This window comes from Oreochromis niloticus, linkage group LG17 (genome assembly GCF_001858045.2).
Source record: "Oreochromis niloticus isolate F11D_XX linkage group LG17, O_niloticus_UMD_NMBU, whole genome shotgun sequence".
Lineage (NCBI taxonomy): Eukaryota > Metazoa > Chordata > Actinopteri > Cichliformes > Cichlidae > Oreochromis > Oreochromis niloticus.
In genome coordinates this window covers 17557207-17583583 of record NC_031981.2, presented here as the reverse complement: position 1 = coordinate 17583583, position 26377 = coordinate 17557207, and the positions used below count along the sequence as shown (strand labels likewise).

The 26377-nt window shown below is 39.8% G+C and overlaps 3 protein-coding genes across 8 annotated transcripts in view; all 3 read right to left on the bottom strand.

Moving 5' to 3' along the window:
- rassf3 (Ras association domain family member 3) overlaps positions 1 to 4620 on the bottom strand; it is a 72679-nt gene extending 68059 nt beyond the window's left edge. Inside the window, exon 1 of the mRNA XM_019346772.2 lies at positions 3554 to 4620. Within this exon, the coding sequence (XP_019202317.1) occupies positions 3554 to 4052 (499 nt within the window). The 5' untranslated portion in view covers positions 4053 to 4620. The remainder of the gene's footprint in view (positions 1 to 3553) is intronic.
- Positions 4621 to 5956: 1336 nt separating this feature from the next.
- LOC100691011 (apoptosis facilitator Bcl-2-like protein 14) lies at positions 5957 to 12472 on the bottom strand. The gene is made up of 7 exons (XM_005475873.4): positions 12319 to 12472; positions 9892 to 10327; positions 8501 to 8626; positions 7560 to 7621; positions 7086 to 7247; positions 6184 to 6297; positions 5957 to 6094 (listed from the first exon to the last, which is right to left on the bottom strand). Exons 2-7 carry the CDS (start codon positions 10316 to 10318, stop codon positions 6059 to 6061), a joined length of 927 nt encoding a protein of 308 aa, XP_005475930.1. The 5' UTR covers positions 10319 to 10327; positions 12319 to 12472; the 3' UTR covers positions 5957 to 6058.
- Positions 12473 to 17869: 5397 nt separating this feature from the next.
- dgki (diacylglycerol kinase, iota) overlaps positions 17870 to 26377 on the bottom strand; it is a 90698-nt gene continuing 82190 nt past the window's right edge. For all 6 annotated transcript variants that reach the window (XM_005475874.4, XM_005475877.4, XM_025899530.1 and 3 more), the window contains 5 exons: positions 25610 to 25647; positions 24042 to 24162; positions 23304 to 23340; positions 22938 to 23037; positions 17870 to 22124 (listed from right to left, as the gene is read on the bottom strand). In XM_005475874.4, coding sequence (XP_005475931.2) covers positions 22026 to 22124; positions 22938 to 23037; positions 23304 to 23340; positions 24042 to 24162; positions 25610 to 25647 — 395 coding nt within the window. In that variant the 3' untranslated portion in view covers positions 17870 to 22025. The remainder of the gene's footprint in view (positions 22125 to 22937; positions 23038 to 23303; positions 23341 to 24041; positions 24163 to 25609; positions 25648 to 26377) is intronic.

Genomic DNA, 26377 nt, shown 5'->3' with positions numbered 1-26377 from the left:
ATGTCAGAGAAACTGAATATTTAAATTTAGATTAGGTTAAACTATTGAGCTATTTAAACTCTTTTTTATATTATAAAACTTAGTTTTTCTATATTACTGCTTCACATTTCTAAAACGTATTCTTTTTACTTACTTTATTATTTAGATTCATTTTAATAGCAATAACATTTTAATTTAAGGCCAACATGGACCCATAACATTGCAATCAGGAAGCTACAGCATAAAGGTGACATGAAGTCTGTAAATACTCTTTAAAATACCAACCTCTTCCTCAGCAAAGAAAAAACCCTGCAAGGACTTGGCATTGTTTCAATTACAGGCTTGTCACGGTTTAATAATTTTCTTGGACGTTTCCTGGAAATCACTCTATTGGTACCAGTTATGGGTGTAATGGAAAATATGTGAACAGTAATTCCTGTTATATTACCTTTCAGCAATCATTATCATCACAATGATCTTCAGTTCTCTCTCATGTTGCTGATTTACTCTGACAAAACCATGAGCATGTATTCCCAGTAAAAGCTATAATATTTCTTGTCTTTTTAAGGAACACTATGTTGTGGGAAAACTTTAATTTCAACATTCGGCTGAAAAATTAACCTTTGAAAGAAATAACTGAACCATGGTCTTGCGAGGCTTGGATGCCTTATAAGTCACTGTTTCTGTGTGTTAATAAGTGAGCAAGTGACAGATACGGATATTAACAGTGCTCTGTGGAGGATTGCAGGACAACTGCAAGGCATAAAAATGTTTGGGGATTTGTTTTTGTTTTTTACAGTTGCCATTTTGTTAAAATATAGGGGAAATCATGGGTCTGTAACAGGCTCTGTGAGTGGCTGCTGATAGAGAAAAGCTATAGGCACAAAAACAAACTCCATCAGCAAGGCTGATTAAAGTGACAGGAAGCTATAGAGCACATTGCACACTCATTAGCCATTAAATGTAATGAAGTTAAATAGCTAAATGGAGGAGATAGAGTAGTAAAACAGTTGTATCTGTTGGGCTTCTCAATTTTTTTGCAGTACAATATGTGATTTAAGTATAATATTACAGTAGATTAAATGCATATTGATATTAAAATCAGGCTTATTGAGGGAGTTTTGGAGATTTGCAAAGCGTATTTATTGCTGCAGTTAGTGTTTTAACACCAACTTCAATTTTATGACGCTAACAAATTAAACATATAATGTTTTCTTTTCTTTTCATATTTAGTTGTTTTATTTTAGTTATTGTTTTATTTACTTATCAGAATTGTTTGTGGTCATCCCAAAGTTATGAATGTTACTATTTAAAGTAGCACATATTTTGTTAATAAAATCTGAGTAATGTTAGCTAATCAGAATTAGCAAGTCGATAGTTTTGTAGCTAAAGCTAGCTAATGTCCTTCTTTGATAATATTTTTTTCTAGCATCAAGTAGAAGAAAAATTGAAAACATTGTGAATGAAGGAATAAAACAGAAAATGTTCAATATTAAAGGCCTTCTAAGTGAGACGTTTTCAGCTAACCGCGATAAATACATCTTGAATTTGTTAATCTTAGCTAACATTAGCATACTTGAGCTAATAGCTAGCCAGTCTACTATAGGAGAGGAAAAATGTAAAAACGATGATACGTAATGGATGGTATATTTTATAAAATAAAAAGTCTTTATTTGACTAATGCAAACTTCCTTCTGTCTCTAACGTTAATTATATCATTGATACAAATACAGATGGACAAATGAGTATATTTCAAATATCTTCACATTTAAATTGATTCGTCCTTATAAGATGAGTACAGTGAGAACAAGGTGAATTGTGGTTTAAAATTGGAAACCTTTCAATAACTCCTGTTCAGCTTCTCTTTAATCAGCTATCTAATCAGCCAATCACATAGCCAATAGCCAATCAGCCAATCATATAGCAGCAACACAATGCAGTTAGGTAACTGCTACCTGCTGACGCTCAAACCGCACATCAGAAAGGAGATGAAAGATGATTTAAGTGACTCTAAGGTGTTGTGTCTGTTGGTGCCAGATGGGCTGGTCTGAGTATTCCAGAAGCTGTTGAAATATTGTTTTTTTTTGGGGGGGGGGGGGGGGGGTCACAGAATTATCTCTAGAGTTTACACAGAAAATGTCTGAAAAAGAGAAAATATCCAGTGAACAGCAGTTCTCTGAGCAAAAACGCCTTGTTGATCTCAGAGATCAGAGGACGAGTGTCTTGACTAGTTCGAGCTGATAGGAAGATAAGAATAACTGAAATAGCTTAACCACTCATCACAACCAAGGTATGCAGAAGAGCATCTGAAACTTGAAGCAGATGAGCTACAGCAGCAGAAGACCACACCTGGTGCCACTTCTGCCAGTTAAGAAGAGGAAACTGAAGCTACAACTAACACAGGGTCACTAAAATGCACATCATCAGAGTGGAAAAATCCTTCTGATGGGCCCGATTTCTGTTGCGGCATTCAGATATTATAGTCAGGATTTGCTGTAAACAACATGAAAGCATGGATCCTGCCTTTTAGTTCGAGCTGTTGGTAGTGTTATAATGTAGGGGAAATTTTCTTGGCATACCTTGTTCCTTCATAACAACTGAGCATTGTTTGAATTCCACAGCATAACTGAGGTTGAAACAGAAACTGAAGATCTGACAGAAAATCTGAGTCATGACACGTTTTATCATTTTATAAAATAAGTTAGGAATTTCTACAAGGATGATTACGTAGCTATGCAGTACAAAGGGTTAATGTATTCGAAGCAGATATTCAAATATTCAAAACTTCCATCTAATTTCCATCGAAAAACAAATACTACTGCAACCATGTTTGAAGCCCTGCACGTTAGGGAAGAAGAAATAGTTTCTAAGGTTCCTTTTTCTATTGTTTGCTCGACAGAAGTGGACACACAGGGAGGTCCAGAGTTTGCCCTTGAGGAGTCACCCAGTTTTCATTTACACCTGAACCAGTCCTTCTGGATACCAACATGCATTCCAGCACTGGGCTTCTTTCGTAGCCCTGCCTATTTAAGTCATCACCAGCACAGAAACAAGGAGAGATTGCTACATATCAGATGGCGCTACCTGAAAATGCTGATGTCACTGATAGAGTGTACCTGTTCATTCAAATGATTTAAACTTCCCTAAAAGACCTGATGAACAACTGGTTCATTGTTGACTCAAAAAAAAAAAAAAAAAAAAACCAAAACACAAGCCAAAAAATAACCCAACCCCAAAACGGCAAAATTCTGCCTATAGTGCTGAAAAGCTGCATGTTTCTTTCATTTATCCATATACATATCATATAGGACTGTTACCTATTTGGTCAGCAAAATAACAGACAGTAGTTCCCAAAGCATATGTAGATGGATCATAGACTTGTGGTGGAGTATGTGTGAAGCTCAGCAAAGGAAAACACTGGATATTTGGGAGATCTTTTGCATTAAATGGTTCAAGCCACTTAGGTTAAAGTCTCCATATCTTCTCGGACTCCTCCACCTTCTGTTTAGACCTCTTATCTTGTGGGCTTTTACCACCTCCCCCACACCCCTGACTTAATCACATGCACCCTCACCTGCACAGGTGAGACCATTCTCGAAGATGTACTTGCAGCACAAATCACACCAGTTGTTCTCCCCTCCGGGTTCGAAGGCGTGTCCCTCTCCGGTCTCCTCCTTCACCCTGGGGTCCTTGTCATCGGGGGAGAAGATGGTCTTCACATGTGGTTTGGATGCCTTCTTCCTACCACGGGGTGCCCCCCCTTCGTGTCCCTCCATCGCGTTCCCAGAAGCTCCTGCCCCGTCTCTCCCCTCAGGTCCGCAGCTCGACAGCTTTCTGTCGTTCCACATCCCCTCCAGTCTGGACGGCTGAGGAGACGCCTGCCGCCGGACAGCCCTCACCACCGCGCCCTTGTTGGCCTTGGAGATCCGCATCTTGGCGCCCGTCTGCGGCCACGTTGCCTCGTTCAGAGTGTCCTGGTGTTTGCTGATATGGACAGCCTGCAGGGCCAGCGGACAGTCATCTGTGACCGATGAGCGCGGGGGGGCGTATTTCCGAGCGTGGTGGTTAATCATTACGCACACTTTTCATAGTCCGCCGCTGCGTGGAAGTGTATTCGCCAGAGTCGCACAGGTGAGGTCTTGTTATGTGTGACGATGACACCGTCGATAACGTGCTCCCAGTCGGAGAGCAGGTTGAGGCGGTCGGAGGTGTGCTGGAGAACGGGTTGGATCTCATTTCACTGGGAGACATGAAACACTGGCGCTCCAGGAAGGACTGCGTCCTCGTTTACAGACATACAAATTTAAGCTTTCTTTCTCATCATCATCACACATCTCCCAAGACCTAAACAACTATTCAGTTTCTCCGGTTGGCCCTTTAATTCCTACCTGATAAAACTTGTTTTTGAACTGCCTGTTGCCTCCTCTGTCAGATAACTTTCCCCACAATGCAAACCAAATATGTCTGCAAGTACCCGGAGCGTAACAATTTAAAATCAGGGGGAAATATAAACAAATCAATATGATGTGTGTCAAACTGCTGCTGCATCACTCCGCAGTCCCTCTTTTGACCACAGGATGGTGCCATTCCACTGAGCGAACAAAGATCAAGTGTCCGCAGGTAAAGGAGAAAGAAAATGTTTATTGGATTTTGTGTTTTGTTTAACTTTATATAAAAAACATAAAACATGTCCTGCACTTCTTCACTACAGACTAAGTGGCTGAACTCCAACAACCATAAACTTTTCATGTATTCTAGCTTTAAAAAAATAATCACACAACCCGAGCCTGTTACAGGTTGGCATATAAGTCTTGAATTGCAAACATATTTTCTTTCTTTAGCAATTTTTTTTTTTGCTAAGAAGATTTAATAAAACTAAAAGAAAGCTGAAGTTTGTCCTCATATCTCGTGCAAAAATCTTTCATGTTTATTCCAACTGATGTTTAGTGTTCTCATCTTTGACTTTCAGACTATAAAAATTTCTAGTAAACACATCTTTCAGGATTCCCGTTTACCCACCTACAAGTAGTTTCTAAGTGTTTGATGTTGTTTTAACTCATTTTCTTTGTAGCAGTTTAGAATTTTTTTCCACATCAAGTGAGCAAAAGCCAGACTTTAGTAAAGTGTCCAATTTATGGAAGCTTGTTTCAACTGTCTACAAGCCTTTTTCAAGTTCTGCATCTCATAATTTTGACATACTGAGAAGTAGAACTTTTGAGATGCCTTTTTGTTTTCCTCGAGTGGAATAAACAAATGAGAAACAGTCCCTTGTTGGAGAGCTGGTGAGATTGTAGCTTTTGACATGAATATTAATACAAGGGATTTTTAAAAAAATTTATTGTCATTTGGTTTTTAGTGAACAATAAATATGCACATTAAAGTGACCAGGAAGCACTTAATACAAAGACTGATTTTAATTAATCAGGATGAGGATACAAACTTTTTTTGGCTGCACCTTCTTTTCTTCCCCCCCCCCCCCACGCAGGATAAGCAGGGGCACTCCCTGATTCACATGTTTGATTTGACAGATTTTTACTGCCATACAAAATGCCACAGGGATCTGTGTCTCCTCCTGAGTTCCTTGTTGTGTGAATATATTACAAACAATAGCAAACAACATCAGAAACACATGAATGTTTTGTCACTGCGGTTCTTTTTTTTCCTTTTTTCCTTTTTTTTTTTTTTTTTTAAAAAGATAAAAGTGCAAGTGCTTCATTATTAAACTTTTTTTTTTTTTTTTTTTTTTTTTTTTTTTTTAATTCAATGTGCTGGTTCTCCAGATCACAAAAAAAAAAGTAATGCATTTCTACAAAAACAATATAAGACATGCAAAAAAACAAGAAATTTCTTATTTAAATCTCACTGAAACTTAAATATAAAAACTATTACATGATCTGTGAGAAATTGGCTCTGATGTTTTGCAGTCTGTAAACTCATTTTTATTCACTGTACAGTTCAAAGATATCCTGCTGTGCTGTTAGAGTTCATTGTTGATGTTAGCAGCTCCTGAAGCTACATCCGTGCAGGTTTTGGCCAACAGGGGGAGCTGTGGAGCTTGTAAACCACGTCCCTTCTGCTCTCAGTCGACTTCCTCGGTCTCATCAAACGCTGCATCCTGCAAAATAAGCAGATACTTGAGTTTTTTCAAATCTTCAACAGGTCAAGCTAATGGTTTAATTAAGAAGGCTTTTGTTTTAAACATACATATCCTCCTTGTTCCTGCACCCAGGATGAAAAGTAATCCTGCATGTATCGAGCTCCATAGTTCAGCAGGCGGTTTGTGGGCAACGTTTCCACAGCTGACAGACGAGTGGTGACCTGAAACACGAGAAAAACAGATATCTTCAGAGGTTAGCCAAGACAGTCATGTGAAAATGAGTCAGCAGACCTGCAGATGACTCCCAAAACTCAGCAAACAGGTGTCCCTGACACTGCCACACCTGCCCGAGTATACACTGTGACTCATTTCAAGTTTGTTTGTTTTTTTGTTTTGTTTTTTAAACTGTTTTTATCCCGGAGAGAATCTGATTTATGGGCAGACAGTCTTCTTGCTCCTAGGTTTACTTGCTGCTAACTAGGGACTGACCTCTTAATTTTTCAGGGCTGATATCACTTGTTCGTAGTCAAGGAGACCGATACATGATGTGTGATTGTTATTGCAACTACAGCGATTTGTGCTACCTGACCACAGCTCCTGCAGCTCACCCAAGCTGCTTTAAGGTAGCAGAATGGCCGCCACACAGTGACTCTTATTTATACCTGCCATTAAGGCACAGGAAGCTGCTGTGGAGACAATAACTCCACGTAAGTGCTGATATAGGAGAAGTCTTCGAACAGTTCCAAACATCTCCCTCTGTATATCTGCATTTTGAGCCTTTGTACTGCAATGTCACTAAAAATGGCAGTAAAAACTGACGGGATCATACACTTGCGTCTTTAACCCAGCTGCGGCGGCCAAGTCAAGACGTGCATGGCCAGCCGCCTCGTCACACTAGCGACATGGAAAGCGTAATGGCCCCTTAGACAGAGTTTCCTACTCTGGTAACTCCTTCAGCGTTAGTCTCATTCAGATTCATAGTTTCACTGATAGCTTAAGCCGCTCTCACCTCACACATCACAGCCATCTGGGTTTTTTGTGATGCCTGTGGCCCTGGAGAGTTGGGCGAGGGGGTCCTGAGGCCCACTCGTAACAGGAAGGTGTTTATTAACCTCCTAAAGAAATCATAATTCCAGAAGAGCTCTGCTGCTATGTTGGCATCTTTCAGCACCTGACGAGGCACACACACAAACACAGATTAAAAAAAAAAGAACAAAAAAACAAATATGGTTCAGTCACTAAAGATGGAAAAAAACAACAACAAATAATAATGAAGTTTCTGATTTGGAGGAATGTGAACATATATTTCTTTTAATTATATGTTCACAAATAGTGGAAATATCTGTGACCTGCACGTGAGCATGCGTCAAAAACCAAAACCACTCAGCAGAAGCGCGATCACGTGACACAAACTGGTGGTAAACTACTTCCTAAAGAAAGATATTCTGTTGTTTTTCACACTAGATCAAAGCTGTTTTTGTACCTTGACATCATATTTGTCTCCAGTTTCTCTCAGCAGCAGACCAATTATCTTCTCCACCTCATCTAAAAAGGAACAGAAAACCCAATTATCAGCAGCAACAACACAAGACAGCCAGCATTTAAGGGATTAAAGGCGCACACTTTTATCTATAAAAAAAAACATGTGGGGCGTGTAAACAACGCTGAGTCTAGGTTAAAAAAACGTAAGGAGCTGTCACTGAAAAGAGATCTAAGAACTTGGTTGAAAGTGAAAAGACAATCTTACTCCTTGACACCGCTGCATCTCCTGAGATGATGACCAGATTCAGACCCAGAACTTTGCAGTGGCTCATCAGCGCTAATCCCTACTATAAATGGCTGTCGTGTAAAACTAGCCCTTTGTTTGGTGGAGTCTCGGCTATGAAAACGTGAAGGGGTATTACTGGTGGGCACATTTTTTTTTTTTTTTTACTGAACCTGGAGAATCTGCTGCTGTTGGGGATCGTAATAAACTAAACTACTACAGCAGTCATTTAGAACCAATTGTTCTCAGTGGGTAAACTATCAAATTTCAGTTTCTACAAGCTAGAAAACGTTTGTTTGTGTTTGTGATGTGCAAACATTACACATGCATTATTTAGGGAACATTTGATCTGCCCTAGATGCATAAAGTGACCCAGCAGTCAGCCATCTGAACCCAGACGGGGCCCTTTTGTTTTGTTCTGCATGTTCCCCCTGTGCTTGCTTTGTTTCCTCCAGGAACTCCTTTTTGTTCTGTTACCAGAGAACCTGCTGGGTTAACGCTGCCCATCTTGACCGAGTTCACAGAAGAATTTAACTTTCTTCTCCTAAGGCTGCATACCATGTTTCTATTGGCTCTGTAACAGGCGCCACCTCAAATGTTGTGTCGTCTGTGTCCCTCCTTTTAAGAGGTACAAAAGAAGCTTAAAAGAAGAAACTCACCATCTGGGGAATCCGACTCTATTTCTGGAGGAATTAATTGGATTTCATCAGCAAGCTCCATAAGTCTGCTCGCTACCTCTCTCGCCTTCTCATCCTTGTCCTCCTCGTCCTTCTTTTCAGGCTCATCTAGAAAAACGGAACAAACACGTTAAATCAGACCCTAAAAGGACGGCGTCACAGCGAGCAGTGGGGGATCGGCCAGGTAAAATATATGGCCGAGAGTTGTGAAACAGGAAAAACGCAAAAAAACAACAAGTCTTATGGTTAAGTGAGTGATTCAGCCCAGTGGGCCTCAAAAGTTTTCTGGCATATCCCGGTGATTTTACCAAGAAGCTCAAAACCTTTTAGGGAACATGTTAAAATTACTTCATAAGCTTCTTCTAACGTTTTGGCTCCGGCAGAAGAATCTGTCTATCAAAAACAAAAAAAGCAAGTTGAATTGAAATAAAGGAGAGCATTAACGTATCAGGCAGCACTTTGTTTCAGCATAATTTCACTTTCTGGTCCATGCTTTTACAGTTTGAGAACCTCGAGCTGGTCTTATCTGTAATGATGAGCGTTTATGAGAAACTAAAACCTGTTTTCAGGTTAGCTGACTTTGCAGAATTCAAACTGGACTCAAACCAGTTTAAGTGTGAAACCAGCAGGTTGTTTACCCGTCGCACTAAAAAGAAATAAAAAGGGCTGTAGTCCACAAAATTACCTTTGTAATATTTTTATGGCATGCTGTTGACAGTCGACTCAGAGACCCATTTTTTATTTTTTAAGACAAAAAAATTCAGCAAAAAGTAAATATTTGCTGGCGTTTTTGTTCTCTCACACTTATAAAAGAACACTTTTTGAGAGTTTAGGATTCTTAGTGTGACGTCTTGGAACCGGTATTGACTTTTACCCATTTTTAAACAAAACAAGAGCATCTTCTTCATTTTACCCGCCTCTACAGCGCTCCTGCAGCACAAAAACTTTCCTCCAGTGTCCATAAAAACTTATAACGTTGTCAGATTTACCCGTGAACCTTACACCAATGTCAATGCCCCTCCCTACAATAAAAATTATGACAGTGTTGATAAAGTTGTCAATGATTAAGTTAGAGTCGGAGCTGGTACTTTTCCTGCCTTACTGTTTCAATAAAAATCCAACATGTTTAAGATTACCTCGAGTTTTTCCCCTCTCTGCTGATTTAATACTAAAACGTGTAACCTGGAGTCTTTATCGGTGAAACGGTGCCAGATGTCAGTCTTCTAGTGTATTTCAGGCATCAGTTTAACCGTGAATGATTTTATTTGCATTTTATGACAGTGAACTAACATTTTATAAACAAAACTATGGTGTGAATTAATCAGTAAGGTTAATTGTTGTGTTTTCTAAGGCTACACCTTTATGCTTCCCACCTGTAGCATGGAAACATCTGAATGCAACATCACCAGGCTCCATCGGTTTCTGCTGCTGCTCCTCCTCGTCTTCTTCATCCTTTGTCTGAGGCCTGGTGCAGCTGAAAATGTTCAACATGCGTTTCAATCTCCTCTTCTTCTTTCTGTTTTTCTTCTCTGTGACCTTGTTTTCAGTCTGTGTTGGTGTCTTTAGTGGAGTTTTGACATGTCCATCTGCGTCATCCCCACCGCTTTGTGTGACTGGGCTCCTCTGTGTGTTTGGTCGTCTCCTCGACGGGCAGGCCATGTAGGCCACTAGGACTCTGAACTCCACTGTTTCCTCCATGTTTGCCACGTCTGGGGTAGACTCGGGCTCGTGGTATGTACCAGTGGAGCGGCCATCAGGGTGGGGAATGGGGTCGTAGATTTCGATGTGTCCGTTTGTCATCTTGGCTTGCTGTTACGAAAAAAGAAAAAGAGTCAAACTGAGACCCCGAGCATCGAGAATTCGGCTTTTCAGAGAGATTACAACATTGACAATGAGGTATTATTTATAGTATATATATATATATATATATATATATATATATATATATATATATATATATATATATATATACACATATAGTAATTATATTATATGTTTGACGACATGAGATCATAAAACATCAGCAGGGCACAGCAGCATGTTTAAAGCCATCATGTGAGTGGTACTTTTCTTCATGGAAGTGGGGGTTTCCTGTCAAAATTACCCAAATACATAAAGAGATATCTGAACTATTTTCTCTAAGCATGGTTTTACTGACTAAAGGCAGAAATAAAAGAAAATGCACTGGTTTCCTTTAAGTGAGGCAACAAAGACTTATTGTCTCAACTATTAGCAAGACAATGATGCTTTCCTGAGAAATCACATCCCATTTTGAGCAAGAAAAATTCCTCCTTTAAGCATATATCATGTTATTTGTGACAAATGCATGACTCTGCTTGTTCATATTATTTTGCACAACCTGCCAGCTGTATAATTAATAAGTATGCTCAGTGTTTCCTGGCACATGATGTGTCTTTAATATTTAAGGTAATGACTGTGTAACACAGGTTAAACTGAAATCTGTTCATTTTTCTGTTACTTCCATTATTTAATGAACAAAACTATATTTTAAAATCAACCCCGAACCCTTTAATCATACTTTCTTTGTTCACTTGCATCAATTTCATATTTTAAAATGTCAGATGTGATCAAATTTACATCCTCAGTGATTAATCTCTCCAACTAAGGTTGCTGTAGTCTCAAAAGTTTTAATCTCGCCTATTTCCAGTTTTTGTTTTTAACTTAGCTGATTTGAGTCAGTCTCCAGAGCTTCGAGTTTAGTTTTGGATAAGAAAAGTTCGTTTCAGTTTCGTTTTGTTAGTTTAGAAAATATATTTAAATAGACGAATTCTGACTCGACTGTTTCAGTAAGTATTATATCATGAAGCGTCTTTTCCAGGGGAAGATTTTAAGAAGTTTAGATTTAAAATAGACAAACACCTGGTTTCACTTTGTGAAGACAGGTGACTCAGTCGTCATCCGCACTCTGAAATAAATAAATAAATAAATAATACACGCCTAAGCGTCATCCGACGCTGAGCAATTTCACCAAACTGAACCCTGACCTAACAAATAAATAAATAAAAAAAAAAAAAAAAAAAAATGTATTTCTACTTTAGTTGCTAAAAACGCCTTAACTCATAGTTTAGTTTTTAGTTTAAGTTAAATATTTAAAAAATACATCTGATTACAAAAATATACAATCAAAAAGGTTTAAAATTTAAAATGAGAACACACTTTATTGGATAAATCACCCTGACGTGTTTAGCTGTAGTCTAACTGGTACCTGTTAAATCCTCATGTCCGAACTGTGAACATTTCCTGGTTGTAATATTACTGTAATTAAAGCCAGTTTAATGTTAAAGTGTTGTTGTTGTGTGGCTCCTCCTCTTGACTTCAGGACTTTGTCGAGGCATGTCTCGGCAGACAGCTGATAGTTTCACCAAACTCAATGAAACACACCGGGACCTCCTGAAGCCACAACTAACCGTGATGTGACGTGTTTCATTGGGTCAAAGCCGCTCTTAAATCCATGTAAAGACGACCTAGCTAGCTACTCTACGTTAGCCATGAAAAAAAAACTTTATTGTACTCTTTCGACTTTGAAACTTTATCCAGTGAAGTTGTGTAAAAGTAGCTGTAAACTCGAGTCGCCATTGTTTGACTGAGCTGAAGTGGCTGTAAATGTAAGAAAACAACAACCCAACCGAGACTGCCCCTGAGTTTAACAACACGATAAAAAAGAAGAAGAAGAGTTAGAAAGTTAAACTTCATGCGAGTTAAAACGACCTGTCAGCTACACGGAAGCACTTTTAAATACTTCAAGTACTCCTAGAATACACAAAGACAGATATACTTACGGTCCAAGCGGTCAAACAGACGCTAAACGAAGGAAAAACACTTGACACACCAACTCGTATAGTCACTGAGCGAACTAAGTGCCGGTCAGTGTCTTACCGAGGTTTTTATCAACTGTGTCACGTGCTGACGTGCTATGACGTAGACGCTGAAAACGCTAAGACGAGATGAACCGAACAAACTTTTCTTGGGATTACATATCTCGTAAGACCTTTTTTGGAAGGGGAATTAATTTATTTTCCAGCGTGGTGGGGTAATTTTCGATTACAAGTAATTACATTAAAAAAATACACAAGTAAACATTTTTAAATGCATGTGGTAAGGGTATATTCTTACCTGATTTTCTGTCGCACAGACAGAGGTGGTCTGTAAACGTCAGAAAACGGTGATTTCTGCAAACAGGCAGTTGTCAGCACAGTTTGTCAAAGGTAAACAATTATATGGAATAAATATAATGACGTGCTTCGCAAGTATTCTTATGACTCAGCTACCCTGTGTTCGAAGCTGCCTGTGTTATCTTGTATTTGTTGAGCTTTCTGCTGTCCTCTCGGCCAAGTTTCTCTTGAAAATGTTTTTCATGTCCGTATCTATAAATCACTTTGCCAGAAACTGCAAAGCGCATCTTCTAGATTTCTGGATAAAAGTGGGTGATCACATTCCTGAGCACTCTTTTTTTTAACAGATCATCTGCACATTTTTCTGTTATCGTACATTTAATGAACAAAAACCGTATTTAATGCACGATAAAAATAAAACCCCTAATCTTCTACGCATGCTCAGTTTGTACACTTGCATCACTTTCATCTTTTAATAATGTAAGATGTGGTAAAATGTCAGTGTGCATTTCACAACAACAACTATCCTCCGTGATTAATCATTCCGCTTAAACTTGCTGTTGTTTTTCCCAAAAAACCCAAATTGAATCGTGGGTAATTCCACGTTTTTGTTTTCAGTTAAGTTGATTTCAGTCCGTTTCCAGAGCTTGCAGTTTAGTTTCCGATAGAAAGAAAGTTTCGTTTTTGTTAGTTTAGTGTTAATTAAAATGGACGAATACTGACTAGATGATTTCAGTAGGTGTTATAATATGGAGGGTCTTTGTCAGGGGAAGATTTTCAGAAGCTTATAATAACGATTAAAAATGAAAATAGTCAAACAAACACACAGGCCAGGGGCGGCGGCCGGGGAGGCACTGGCCTTGACTTTATTTCTGCAGATACAATCCCTCCCTGGGCCTGGATCCATGGTGGGACCTCAGTGCACAGATGCTAGTGCACTGGGGTATTGCTAGTATTACACCTTTTAATTAGGCAGAAAAAAATGAACAAAAGTTGAACTGTTTTAAATTCCCATAAACTTCACATACACATTCACATAGCACAACATGTCAAGTTTATTTTCCCAGCATTTCAGGTTAGTCTCAGAGCAACACTAACACCTAACCCCAATTTTGAAATACTGAGTTAAAATTTTGAGATATTTAACCTGAAATTTGATGTACAATCAGTGGAAGAAACAAGCGTCCATAATTTTCTATCCAATGTTTGGAATCATAAACTGGAAGTTTTCTTGTTCTTGCTGACATTTAAAAAAAAACAAAACATCCTGTTATTACAGCATCAGGTTAGCCCGCTAAACTCTAAACCTGCCTTCATGCTTGCTTAACTGCTGCAACATAAACGTGAACAGTGGTTCTTAACCTTGTTGGAGGTACCGAACCCCACCAGTTTCATATGCGCATTCACTGAACCCCTCTTTAGTGAAAAATAATATATGATTTTGTTTTTTCAAATTCAAGACATAGATATGTTTTTTACTGGTGCACAAAATGAGCCGTGCATGTCACGGCGGAGGCTTTGCCGAACCCCTGAGACTGACTCACCGAACCCCTAGGGTTCGATCGAACCCAGGTTAAGAACCACTGGTGTAGAAACATTGGTCTGAGCAGAAATGAAAGCTCAGACTAAAAGTAGCCGTGTCCACATTCCAGGAGCTCCTTAGGCATGCCCTTATCAAACAGTCATCAACCTCCACAATCAGCAGGTAAGGCAGGAAAAAGTCCCCAAGCTCCTGCACATCACTGCAAGGAGAGCTTGTGCTACTGAGTATAATGTTGCCAAGAAGCCCTGGTTTTGTTTAGAAGGAATAATTAATAAGGAATTTCACGCTTGTTTCCAATTTCCAAGTTTTTGTGTGTCACACTCCTCTGTTAGACAGCAGGTGTCCCAACAGTACTTTCTGTTTTTGTTTCCAAGGATCCAGATTTGCTTCTCATTTTTTCAAAGTGCTGCTGAGCTCACCAGATGATCTTTAAAAGTTTTTCTTTGCGCACAGAGGGCTTCTTTCATTTTTATTTATTTTTTTTTGACTTTATGTGCCTCACTGACATCAGATTAATTTCCTTTGTAAAACCAATGACACTGAGACATTCAAACACAGACAGATGAGACAGATAACAGACCGCTTACCAAACAAACATTGGTTAGTTGTATCTGATAACTTGGCATATCTTATCATGGCATGTAGTTTGTCCTTTACAAAGTTTGTTAGTAGAGGACAAAGCAAGTGGGGAGTGGTCATTGTACACCATATGAAGAAAAAAAAAAATCCCTCTGTGATGAATAAAGCCTGAAAAATGAGTAATCGCTTAAGACTCTTGGACAGTTTGAAGTGTCTACAGGATTCTTCATAATCATCTAACTTTCCTTTCAGTTACCAAATGAATGTTTACGTCATCTTAGGCCCATAAAAGCAATTAAAACAACACAAGGAAGACAAAGAAATCTGTGTTGGGTCAGTGGGTGACTCTGTGCTCACTGTGGGCATGTCTGTCTCGCTATGACAGACCGGGATCCGTGGAATTTGGATGGATTCTTGATGTAGGGAAGTAAAAGAATCGATTTCTGCAGGAGCATTTCACGTTGAAGAAAGGAAGTCTACATGATCGTGAGCTGGCTCTGGCTGATGTTCATTGTGATTTGTGTTAAATTAAAAAGAGGAAGTATTTCACAATATGCAACCAAATCTGGAGGTTTTTAAAGTTTAATCAATCAAATCAATCTCAGTTCTTAAAAGAAGGTCTTAAACTAATCAGAAAACACCCAGTAACAGTTTTCTGCTCAGAGAAGTTCTCCACATTCGTTCCCAGGTGTGACTCAGGGGTATCTACATGTAGAATGTCTCATCTATGTGTCATCGGTTTTCTTTCTTCTTTATTAAGCTGTCATATGGGTGAAGGTTCATGTCGCCTTCAGGCGCAAACAACGCTTAAAAATGCCCACTGGTTTATTTCCTGATGTTTTATAACGAGTTTATGACTCAGATATTAAACAGTAAAGAGAGGCGGGGCAGAATTTCTTCAAGTGGCTGCTTGTTGAATCCCCGATTCAACCCGCAGCATCTGGGTTATGAATGTGTGTGATGGCTGCAGTTACAGCCACACAGTGGTAATATCAGTGTAGAGGCTTACACACAACACTGCATTCACATGTGTCTTTCTTTAAATATAGAGTTTAATTTACAGGATAGTAAATAACTGGTTTTTGGTTTAGAATTAATTCACATAACACTGCATTCTAAAATAAGTGCGCACATTTTAGTTTACAGTGTTATGTAAGATTTAATCTTTGTTTTCTGAGTTACCTTAGTTGCAGCTGCTCCAGTCCCTTGATTGAGGAGTCAAGAGGTGGAAAAGGGGCGGAGCGAGCCTTAATGGAAAACTGTAAATTGGCTCATTCCATAACTGTGCAACCATAACTTTAGGTTGCACAGTTGTTATCATTCTGCTGCATGAAAGAGCTGAAGATTTTTATTAAGAAAGTCCAGGAGGAAAAGGATTGGAGATTAACACACCAGTAAGGCATAAGGTTGGACAGAACGTTAGAGAAGTAAGGGTGGGATGGTGCAGAGGAGGGATTGTGGACGAAGGTGGAACTGCCAGGTAGGAGGAAAAGAGGAAGACCTTAGAGAAGATTCCTGGATGTAGTGAAGGCCACGAAGAGGGTTGGAGGAAGCAGGCGAAAGAAGAGCAGACCATCAAACAGGGATTTGTTTGACTGTTTACAGTAGAGTTTTGCAGGATATCAGATGGATGGAAAACAGAGGGGAGAATGTTGTCAGCAGACAGTTGTGAATGATTCTGTGAGAACCAGCATGCACGGTTTGATTTTGTAGGAGGAGCTTAAGATGTACGAGTGGGGATAGACACTCCTTCCAGAGAGTTCAGAGAGCTCGGGCCTAGCCGAGTTTGTTTCCTTAATAATTTTGTTTTACCCTCGAAACCACCATCTGCCTGGTTTATCTGGTGAACCAGATTGGGGTGGCTGTAGCTGAGGAGGAAGAGCAGGTCAGCTGCTGATCGGAAGGTTGGTGGTTCGATCCCTGGCCCCCCCAGTTTGCATGCCAAATATCCTTGGGCATGATACTAACCCCGATTTGCTCTCCGATGCATCCATCGGAGTATGAATGATAGTTAGAAAGCACTCAAAGTATAGATAACAGTGCTTGTGTGAATGGGTGTGTATGGGTGAATGCAGCATGTTGTATAGAGCGCTTTGAGTACTCCAGGAGAGTAGGAAAGCGCTATAGGAATCAGTCCATTTACCATTTTACCCTGCCAGTAAATTACACACCAGGTGAAGATCATTCCTGCTTCCAACTTCCCATCACCTTCCACCAGTCTGAATCCCACAAACACTGGTATTTAATTCTGCCCTTTGTGACACGATGATAAGGAGCCCAGGTCCACCCTGAGGACGATCAGTTGACATTTTTTGTGGACAAAGTGGGAGTGGACAATCACGTGAACCCACTGTTTGTTAATTTTATCTTGTGCTTTTGTTTTATTGTTCTTCATTGTGTCATTGTTCTATTATGTGTTTTAATCTATTGTACAGTGTCATTGGGTGTCTTGAAAGCCTCTTAATAATGATAATAATAAATTTTATTTATAATTATTACTTACGGGACATTACAGCAGATCTCGGATCAGCTGGAGATTAGACTTTTTATAGCTTTTATGGTCATGACATTAGAGTAGTTACGTCAGAGATTAAAGCACCTCCATGACTTTTCTATTCACTGCCACCATGAGGCTGAGAGTTCTTTTGGAGAAAGGCCTTGATATTAATTAGACATGATTAGATAAAAATTCCATTAAAAACTGTATTTCCCCAGTTTTTGGTGTCAGATTTGTACATTTTGTGTCACCACTTGATCCAGTATCTTATGCAGTGCTTTAAGAGGTGTTCTGTCTTACATTGAGCAAACATCAGCATATTTCAGCCTTTTTGAGCTGATATAATCGAGACAGTGTTGCTAACACATACAGAGTTACATATATGTGCTGCTTTTGCTTTTGTGATATAATGTTGAACTGAGGAGCCACATGTGACCTCTTTGCATCTACTGTTTGTTTTCAAATTTCTGCACTTGTCAGCATGACTTTGCAAAAACGCGTCTTCCTTAAAACAGCAGCTAGTTTCGACAAGTAACATCTGGCGTTGAGGGGATTTCCCCGGCAACCATTTAAACAGGAAATGAGGTCAGACACCAAGACAACAGCGTCACATCTTCTTTTACCAAATAACAAAATAAAAACAACAAACTTCAAGTAATCCCATCATCATCATCATCAGTAGCAGAAAAATAAAATACAAAAGCAAAAAAACAAAACTAAAACATAACAAAACAAAACCACGTGCCCAGCCTTAGAAGAAACTTGAGTATAAATCATTTAAAATTATAACAATTGAACAGTTAAAACATCAATAATGCCATTTTTTTTTATGCCATTACCAGAACATAATCCCAGGGAGGTAAGAAAATAAAGGACATGCATAACCAACGCTGATGATAGACACAGTTTAATTCAAAGTCATGTTTCTACTCAATAGAAAGAGTGATAATAAGCCTGTGTATGTGTGTGTGTTTGTGTGTGTGCGTGCTGCTCATAACGAACATAGCTTACATGAGCACAGTCACTTCCTGGAAATGATCAGTTCGTGGTTTTATTGTACACATTTTGTCTGTTACGTAATCTGCTGAAATTCAGAGGAAGTGTTAAGAGTTTGATATCTGGCTTGTGGAAGCCATCCTGCAACAAGAAACCTCCGCAGAGAAAGAGAGCGAGACATCGGCTCTGAACGTTTAAAGTGTGGATTCAGTCAAGAAATTCTAAGAACATTCGAAGCGTTTAAACAATAAAGCTCTAGAATAAAAGAGACTTTACTCATCTTACGTTTTAACCCTTGGTAAAACAGAGCAGAGAGATCTGATCGATCTGATTGGTTGGTAATTGTGCAGTGAAAATAGACTCAGCTGCAAATGTTTTTACCGCTCTTAAATTTTACATATATTTCACAAATAGGTGCCTCTGCGGGATTGTCTCTGCACAGGAATAGTTGTGCTTGCGAAGCACCAACACCCCGTCAGTACATATTTACTCATTCTTCTCTCTTTAGTTCACTGGTCGGTGTGTCTGAGCTCAGAAGTGGACTTGCTTCAGTACAGCAGTAAAAAAAGAAATGTAATGTTTGAACAGCAGGTGGTGGGGGAGGTCACAGTCAGAGGCATGTGCTTGAGATAACCATATTAGGGTATCTGCTGTCTAAGACACTGAAGGGACTCCAGAGCCAATCTGTGATGTACCGGAAACCAGGGGACACAACTTGGCGACTAATAGTTTGAATTTTGAGGGAAAGGGAGAAAAGCCAAACGTAAGCGGGGACTTTGGGAGCCAGACTTTTACGATGGCTGATCATGACTCTTTACAATGTCCCCTTAAATATTTGGGAGAGCATTTTGTCCTGCAAATATCAGCACAGGTTACAGCAGAGCTCACAGGGTCGTTTCAATCCACTGACATACATGCGCTCAAAAGAAAAGAACAAACGAAACAAGAATCATTTTCCCAACCAGCACTGAAGTAAAACCGCACGTTCAGTACTCATCGGTGCTAAATGCTCGAACGTGTTACAAACATTAATGTAATGTAAATGAGTAACATAAAAATGCAAAAACAAAAAGACATAATCTATTCATATTGCATTGAATATGGCTCAGATTTTAATTTATTCTTAGACAAATGCTGCAAACACACACAGACACACACACACATGCACGTACACACACCCACGCACACATCAGGAGTACCAGATACACACTATCCAACTGTGAAAAGTTAAAATCTTAGTTTGAAAGAAACATTGCAATGAAAACACTTTAAATCTCCCATTTTTTAAACAGACTCTGGTCTATCGTCCAAAAATGCTTTCAAACGCGAACGTTGGGAATCTTGGGTTAGTTTTATTCCCTCCATACTGGGCTAATACTGGTCCCCTCTCACTATCACTTGGTCCGGTCACTGGTTTGATGGTTCAGCACTAATTTTGTCCACAAAAAGAGTCGGAGTCCTGTGTTGTTCTGAAATATGAGTTCTTTTTTTGTTTGTTTTGGCTAAGAAATTTCACAAAACAGCTCCCAGAGCAAAACCTTTATCACCTTTATCTCACCAAGACAAGCAAAATATTAGAAATATGACAAAGAAAACAAGCACATATCCACAAATGTGACAGAGATCGGCACATTTTAGGCATTTCTATGACACAAATGTGATTAATTTTCCATCAGTTAATGAGCTTATGGTTGCTGAAACACGTGATTATTCCGTTATTTTTGTACTCTCTGGGATCCCAGAAAGAGCCAAAAAATGCTGCTTTTTGGTATCTACAAGAGGTTTTAGCTACTCAAACAACCGGGTGGGGTCACTCATGATGTTATGATTTTCTTGTTGTGGCTCTATTTGTGTTCATCTTAGCCATAATGTTTCTTTTATGTGTATAATGTCCCAATATAACAGAGTCTTTCAGCTGCATGGCTGAGCAGCTTATGTTTGGTCCATATAACGTACATGCCTTTCTATAGTGTAGTGATTAGAAATGGTCATTTCCAGTAAAATCAAAGCTTATAATGCTAAAAAAACAGACATCTTTAATTAAAAATCTATTAAATGTTATACAATCCGAATGATAAAGTCATAATTGGTTATAAAAATGTCACAGCAGCACATACACAGATATGACTGGAGTCATAAATGATCCCACTCGGTCACTTGTTCTGTGTGTTGTTTGTACTCGGAGAGAAAGCTGTAGTTAAAAGAAGTTTGTGAGAAAACTAGGTGAAAAGTTGAAAGCTTTCACAGGTTTGATCTTTTTGTCTGATGTCAAACTGCCTACGTGTTTTGAATTGTTGTGGATTACTGACAGTGCAAGTAGAGCTAAATACTTATAGCTTCTATGAGAAATCACTGACTGATCGGCTAAAGATGAGCGAGGGGTTATATTTCACTGGGTGACCGCTCTCGTTGCACCCATGGGAGCGTGAGTGGGGATTTTCCCCTCGTAGCCGAGAGACTTGCAGGACGAGGATTTGGAGCGAAAACAGTCTGCTGCTTATTTGAAGTTTGTGCATCAGAAGCCTTTCAATAAACAACACTTTTGGACATTTTTTAGAAATGTTTGCAGACGAAGTTAAACAAACACTGGAAATTTTGGGTGAGAATATCAGCAGAAATACATTTACACTTGTCTAATATCAGCCTGTGTAATTTTTTGTGTGTGGCTGCTGTGGGGAAAATAAAGTCCTCCATCATGTTTGCCACAATAAATTTTTAAACAAGTGAATAACTCAATCGCAGCTTTAGTTTAAAGATCTCTTTGTGAACCTCTCAGACTCCAACATATGCCAAGACGTTGGAGAAATGATCCAGTGAAGCAGACATAAAATGAAAATAAATGTTAAAAGTGGGCAAGAGCAGAGCCTCATTTTGAAAAACCTTTTAAAAACTCATCTGTACACGTGGCTCTGAATCATGGTTTTTACTGTAGAAAATGTGACACATTTAGTCCACTAAGTGTTCCGGGAAGTAATCGGCTGCTTGAAGGAGTCAGAAAGCTCTGTGGAGATGATTTTTGAATCATCTGACAAGCGGAGCAACGACTCTGATAGGATATAAAGTGGCGTCGAGTCGGGACTCGCCAGAAGCCGAAAGTGGAAAACATTACAAGCACTTCAGGACGAGTGCACCCGGGGAGGATATGTTAGTTTTATTTTGTGATGTGTGACTTAGGGGGCAGCACGTGATTGCACACGCTAGTGTTGCATATTTAATGACACGGGCGTAAGAAAGTTTCGTGAAGGTGTGGAAATCAAACCATGTGACAGATGATGGGAAAATGACTGAAATTTTAGACGAGATGTGACATTACGTTAGTGCAATGTCTTTGGCACACGTTTTAAGGGACAAACAAAAACTTTTACTGTTCCTACGAGCGCTGAAATGACACTTAATACACTTTAAACCACTGCAGAAGTCTCAGGGAGTAAAATATGCATGAATCCCTTATAAGATGAGAAACAGGTGAACTCACGACATGTGACGGCTGGTCCAATTGCACTTGCATCCTGATAGTCCTACGATCAGTCACTCACTCAATCGGCACAACCAATAAATAGAATATGAATAAATAAATACAAATAAATAGTAGACCAGTAAAATCTCCTCTGCAGTGCTGCTGCGAGCTGAAGCAGTTCATCTCCTCTGGCTCGTCTCCCAACTTCTCCGCCCGAAGAGTCGAATCCAAACGTTTTCCTCTCCACGTCGAGCGCGAGCAGAGTCCAGAGCGACACAGAGAGTGCGCGAGCGTGTTCGCGATCACACGGCCGTCTCCAGGTCTTCGTGGCTCGCGGACGATGAGCTCAGGTAGGCGGCGAGCTCAGCATCTCCATCGGCTTGTTCTGCCGGCGTCTTCCCCTGAAGGAAAGAGACGATTAGAATGGAGCGTGCCTCCCATCCAAAAGGAACGTGCAAAAGTGGCAGAATGGATCCGAGGGATGGATTAAAAATGGAAGGTAAGGGGGCAAGGTGTCCCACAGCGAGATTTCTAATCTAGTTAGCATAACGGAGGGCTAATCTGGCCTAAAGAATAAATCACCGTCTTTAAATGGAACCATGGCATCGATTTACTGAAATGTGACTGGGGAGGACGCATGTTTACATGCAACAACACGTCTTTCCAAGGGTCTGAGAAGATGACTTTCCACCTTTTACTGTTAACCCAGTCTGACGAAAGTCATTTTTAGTAATCCTGCAACAAGTTTTTGCTTGTAAGGATTTTTTAAGGTAAATAACTGTAGCGTAAAATGTCCCTTAAAGGCTCTAAAACCTAAAGAAAGTCAGTGAATGTGAGAAACTAAAGAAGCTTTTAATCTTTAAACATGTTTCCAGGTCACATCTGCCCTGGGGAACTTCGCCTCTTTTATTGTATCCAGTATCGACTGACTTACCTCTGCTTTGCCTGGAAATATAAATGACAATCACAAAGTTCCCCTCAGAACAAAGATGCTGATGCACTGATCTGTTTGGTAAAGCCTGTTTTTTATTGCCATACTTCCTGTTCTTTAAGCTTTTGGTATCAGCTGCTGGCTGATTCGTTTTTCATAGTGAGAGTGACACGCCCTGGAAGCCACAAAACCTTTCAGTGTAAATCATTTGTGTGATGGCTGCTGGTTCGATTCATCGGAACTTACAGGAATCATATGTGCAGCTGTTTAAACATCTGTTTACCTGGAAGTTGGTCTTCTCTAGTGACGCTCCGGCCTCGACCAGTAGTCGACACACTGCGTGCTGCTTCCCTGATGCTGCTTTGTGCAATGCAGTGTCACCTCTAGACACAGACACAGACAAACACACACACACGCACTCTGGTGATCAGATACAACTCATAGATAAAGCTGAAGATCATAGATAAAGCAGTAACGTCACTGTGGTCAGACTGTGCTATAGCTTGTGGTTAGGAAACCACACACTACACTACAGGATTGAGTTGTCTGCACTCATGTTCTCACACAATCACTACGTGTGAATTTTAAACAAATAAAAAATACACATGAATGATAAACCTTCCTTCAGAGAAAACGAAACAGAAAGTACCTCTCTGTGTCTGTTAAATCCAGAAGAACCTTGGAGCCTGAGGAGGGAGAAACAGAGGAAGCGTGAGCAGTGATCTGAATGTACAAACGCTGTTAAACAAGCCAGAATGTCCAAATCCTCTTTAGTCCATGTTTTCCTCCCCTCAGAGCAGTCTTCCACTTTGTCTCGGTGTTTCTGGACCATGTTCACATCCAGTATTTATTTTTGGCCTTTGCTCACAGAGATTTCTCCAGATTTCTTCAATCTTCTGATGATATTTTGTACTGTAGATGATGCGATATTCGACATCTTTGTAATTTTACATTCCGGAACATGTTTTTCAAATTGTTCCACAATTTCTACATGCAGGACTTGTGCACAGGTTCACCAATCTGCACCTCATTAATCTCTGAGATGCTCTTTTTATACCCAATCATCACATTGTTGATGTTCCTCCACTTGCTTCTTTTCCAGCTTTTTTTTGCCCTCTTCCCAACTTATTGGAGACATATTGCTGTGATTAAATTCAAAGTAAGACAAGATTTTTCATGAAATACCAAAACGTGTCAGTTTGAACAGCAGATATTGTGAATATTCAGAACTGCTGTTGTGACACTGAGTTGTACACAGCTGTGGGATTTTAACCCTAAACAACCTGAGTCTTTCGTTTTGTGACTCTGACTGAAAGTAGATCCAGGAGGCTGTTGGAGACGTTCGTTTACAGTAACACAGATATTGATTTAACATACACTTTCTCACCTTGTTGCAGTATGTAGCGGACCAGGTCTGCGTGTCCGCTCTGAGCAGCTAAATGCAATGCTGAACAACCCCCAGAGTCTCGGACCAACAAACTGACGCCTCGATCCACACACTGTGAGAGCTGCAGAGGCCGACAGGAAGACACGATTTCAACATTTTCAACATCAACCACGATTCTTAAAAACGGGAAAATACAAGGAAAGAGCAAATCTTTCTTGACAGAAAAATCTAAATCTAATTATTTTTTATTGATAAAAGCACTGAAAATCTATTTATATATGTTATTTCAGTTATCTTTCTAGATTGCAATTCTTTTTTCATCCTGCACCTTCCAAATTTCCTGGGTTTATTTTTTTAAGGACACCGCACATACACTTAGATATGCCAAGGTAACAGCTCTTTGGTAATCACCTTGTTGTTGTTTGTCAAAGAACAACAAGGTGATTACCAAGATGTTATCTTTGGTATTCTTCAAGAGAAATGGGAACAAATTAAGTGGGGTTTTTGTGACAAAGTGCCTAAGGATCATTTTTAAACTTGCTTCCTTGAGAGGACGTCTTCTCGGTGTAGACACAACTGTCTCGCTCCTATCCCGGTGGACCGCATGTCTTTCTCTTAGTTTTGTTTATCTGGGCAACATCCCACATTTTTACCACAGGAGACATGACACGCAAGCAACAACAGGGCACTAAAACAGGAGATAAAGACACAGATTTGATGCTGCAAAACAAAAAATACTTAGTTTCTTGGTCCACGCAAATGCAGAACTCTTCCCCTCTGTTTTTGGTGACATAAAGGGCCAAAATACACCCATACATCTGGGTTCGCCACTGCTATTGCTTTTAGTTTCCTTTCCTTAGATCCCTTTAATTTATCAGAATAAGTCCTCTCATTAACCATCTGCTACAGTGCCCCGTCCATTTCTGTACTGGACTATGAGCCAGGCCACAACAAGTTTAAAGCATTTTCTTGTGATCTTCCAAACATCAATAATCTGTTTTTTGTTTTTTTGCTTGTAGAGATTTTCCTGACTCTGCTCATTTCTAGCTGCATACTTCGATTCTTTGACACTACCAGAGTTTTTGTTTTTTGTTTTTGTTTTTATTGGAACATTCCCTTAACTCATTCTCTGTCTGGAACGACCTGTTTTAGCTCCTCCCACTTTGAGTCAAGTTTCGTTGCCCCATGAAGATGTCTGGTCTGATACAGAACCAAGAGAGGGAAAAACCGTCACATGTACACATGACAGAAATAAGAAAAAGTGGGAATTCCTCCCTTTAGAAATTAAGGTGTTACTGTCATTGCTGACAGGGAACTTTGTAAGAATGTCTGTAGTATGAGTCACAGCGTGCCTTTAAATAAAAAAGGATCCTGTGGTGTTCAGAATGACACATAATTTAACCGTTTCGTGATTTAAGGAACTGCTGAGTCTCTGTTGATCTTTATCAGCTGGGCAAAGGGAATTTTAATGTTCTGCAACATAAACTACCCAAACTGATTCTGCAGTGGCTAACACACAGGCTAGTAACAGGTCATCCTCAGGCCGTGACGGAGTGGATGTGAATTACCGTGGAGAGGTCCCCAGAACTTGCAGCTGTCAGCAGAGCTGTGAACACACAAACACAAAGGAGTCATTTTCTTCCTCTTTTCTGCAGCTGTCTGTCTCTGAGCTCAAACGCTGTTTACAGCAGAAAAACAACACAGGGATCTTTTTCTCAGTAACAGATAATCAAGGTGACCTATGGTTTGAAGGAAGCATCAGCCTGAGTGTTTCTGAGGGCTCTATTTTAACTTTGCTCCACCTTCTTACAAAGGTGAAGGCTGAGGTGTTTTTTCCACACGGGAGAAATATTCCTCTTGTCTCGAGGCATCACACTGCTCTGAATAGCTGATCTAGAAACACTTAATGACAGCATTAACCTCAGAGAAACTAAACCTCTAGCACTTAATGTGTGTCTGGAGCATTTATGGATGAGGATTTCATAATTAGAGACTGACAGTCGGAGCTGCTTTTAGGAAAATAATTAAATAAACTTGTTAAAAGCAATAAATTTCGGTCCAAGCAAGGCACTTCTAAAATGGTAAATCAGCACAAGTAGAAAAAAAGCAGCAGAACTGGAAGCACGAGGAACGACCGGTTCTCTGGGAGGACTGGAGAGTCCCGGGAATATGGATGACTGTTTATTGGCATGTGACTCCGTAAACAGGCCACGCAAACACCATTACACAGAGTAAGTCTGAACACACTGAAGAAGGCAGGTCATTTTACGTTTTACTTTTAGTTTCTAAAGTTAAGACACGCCCTAATCTATGAGTCATATCAAAGGTCAACCCGT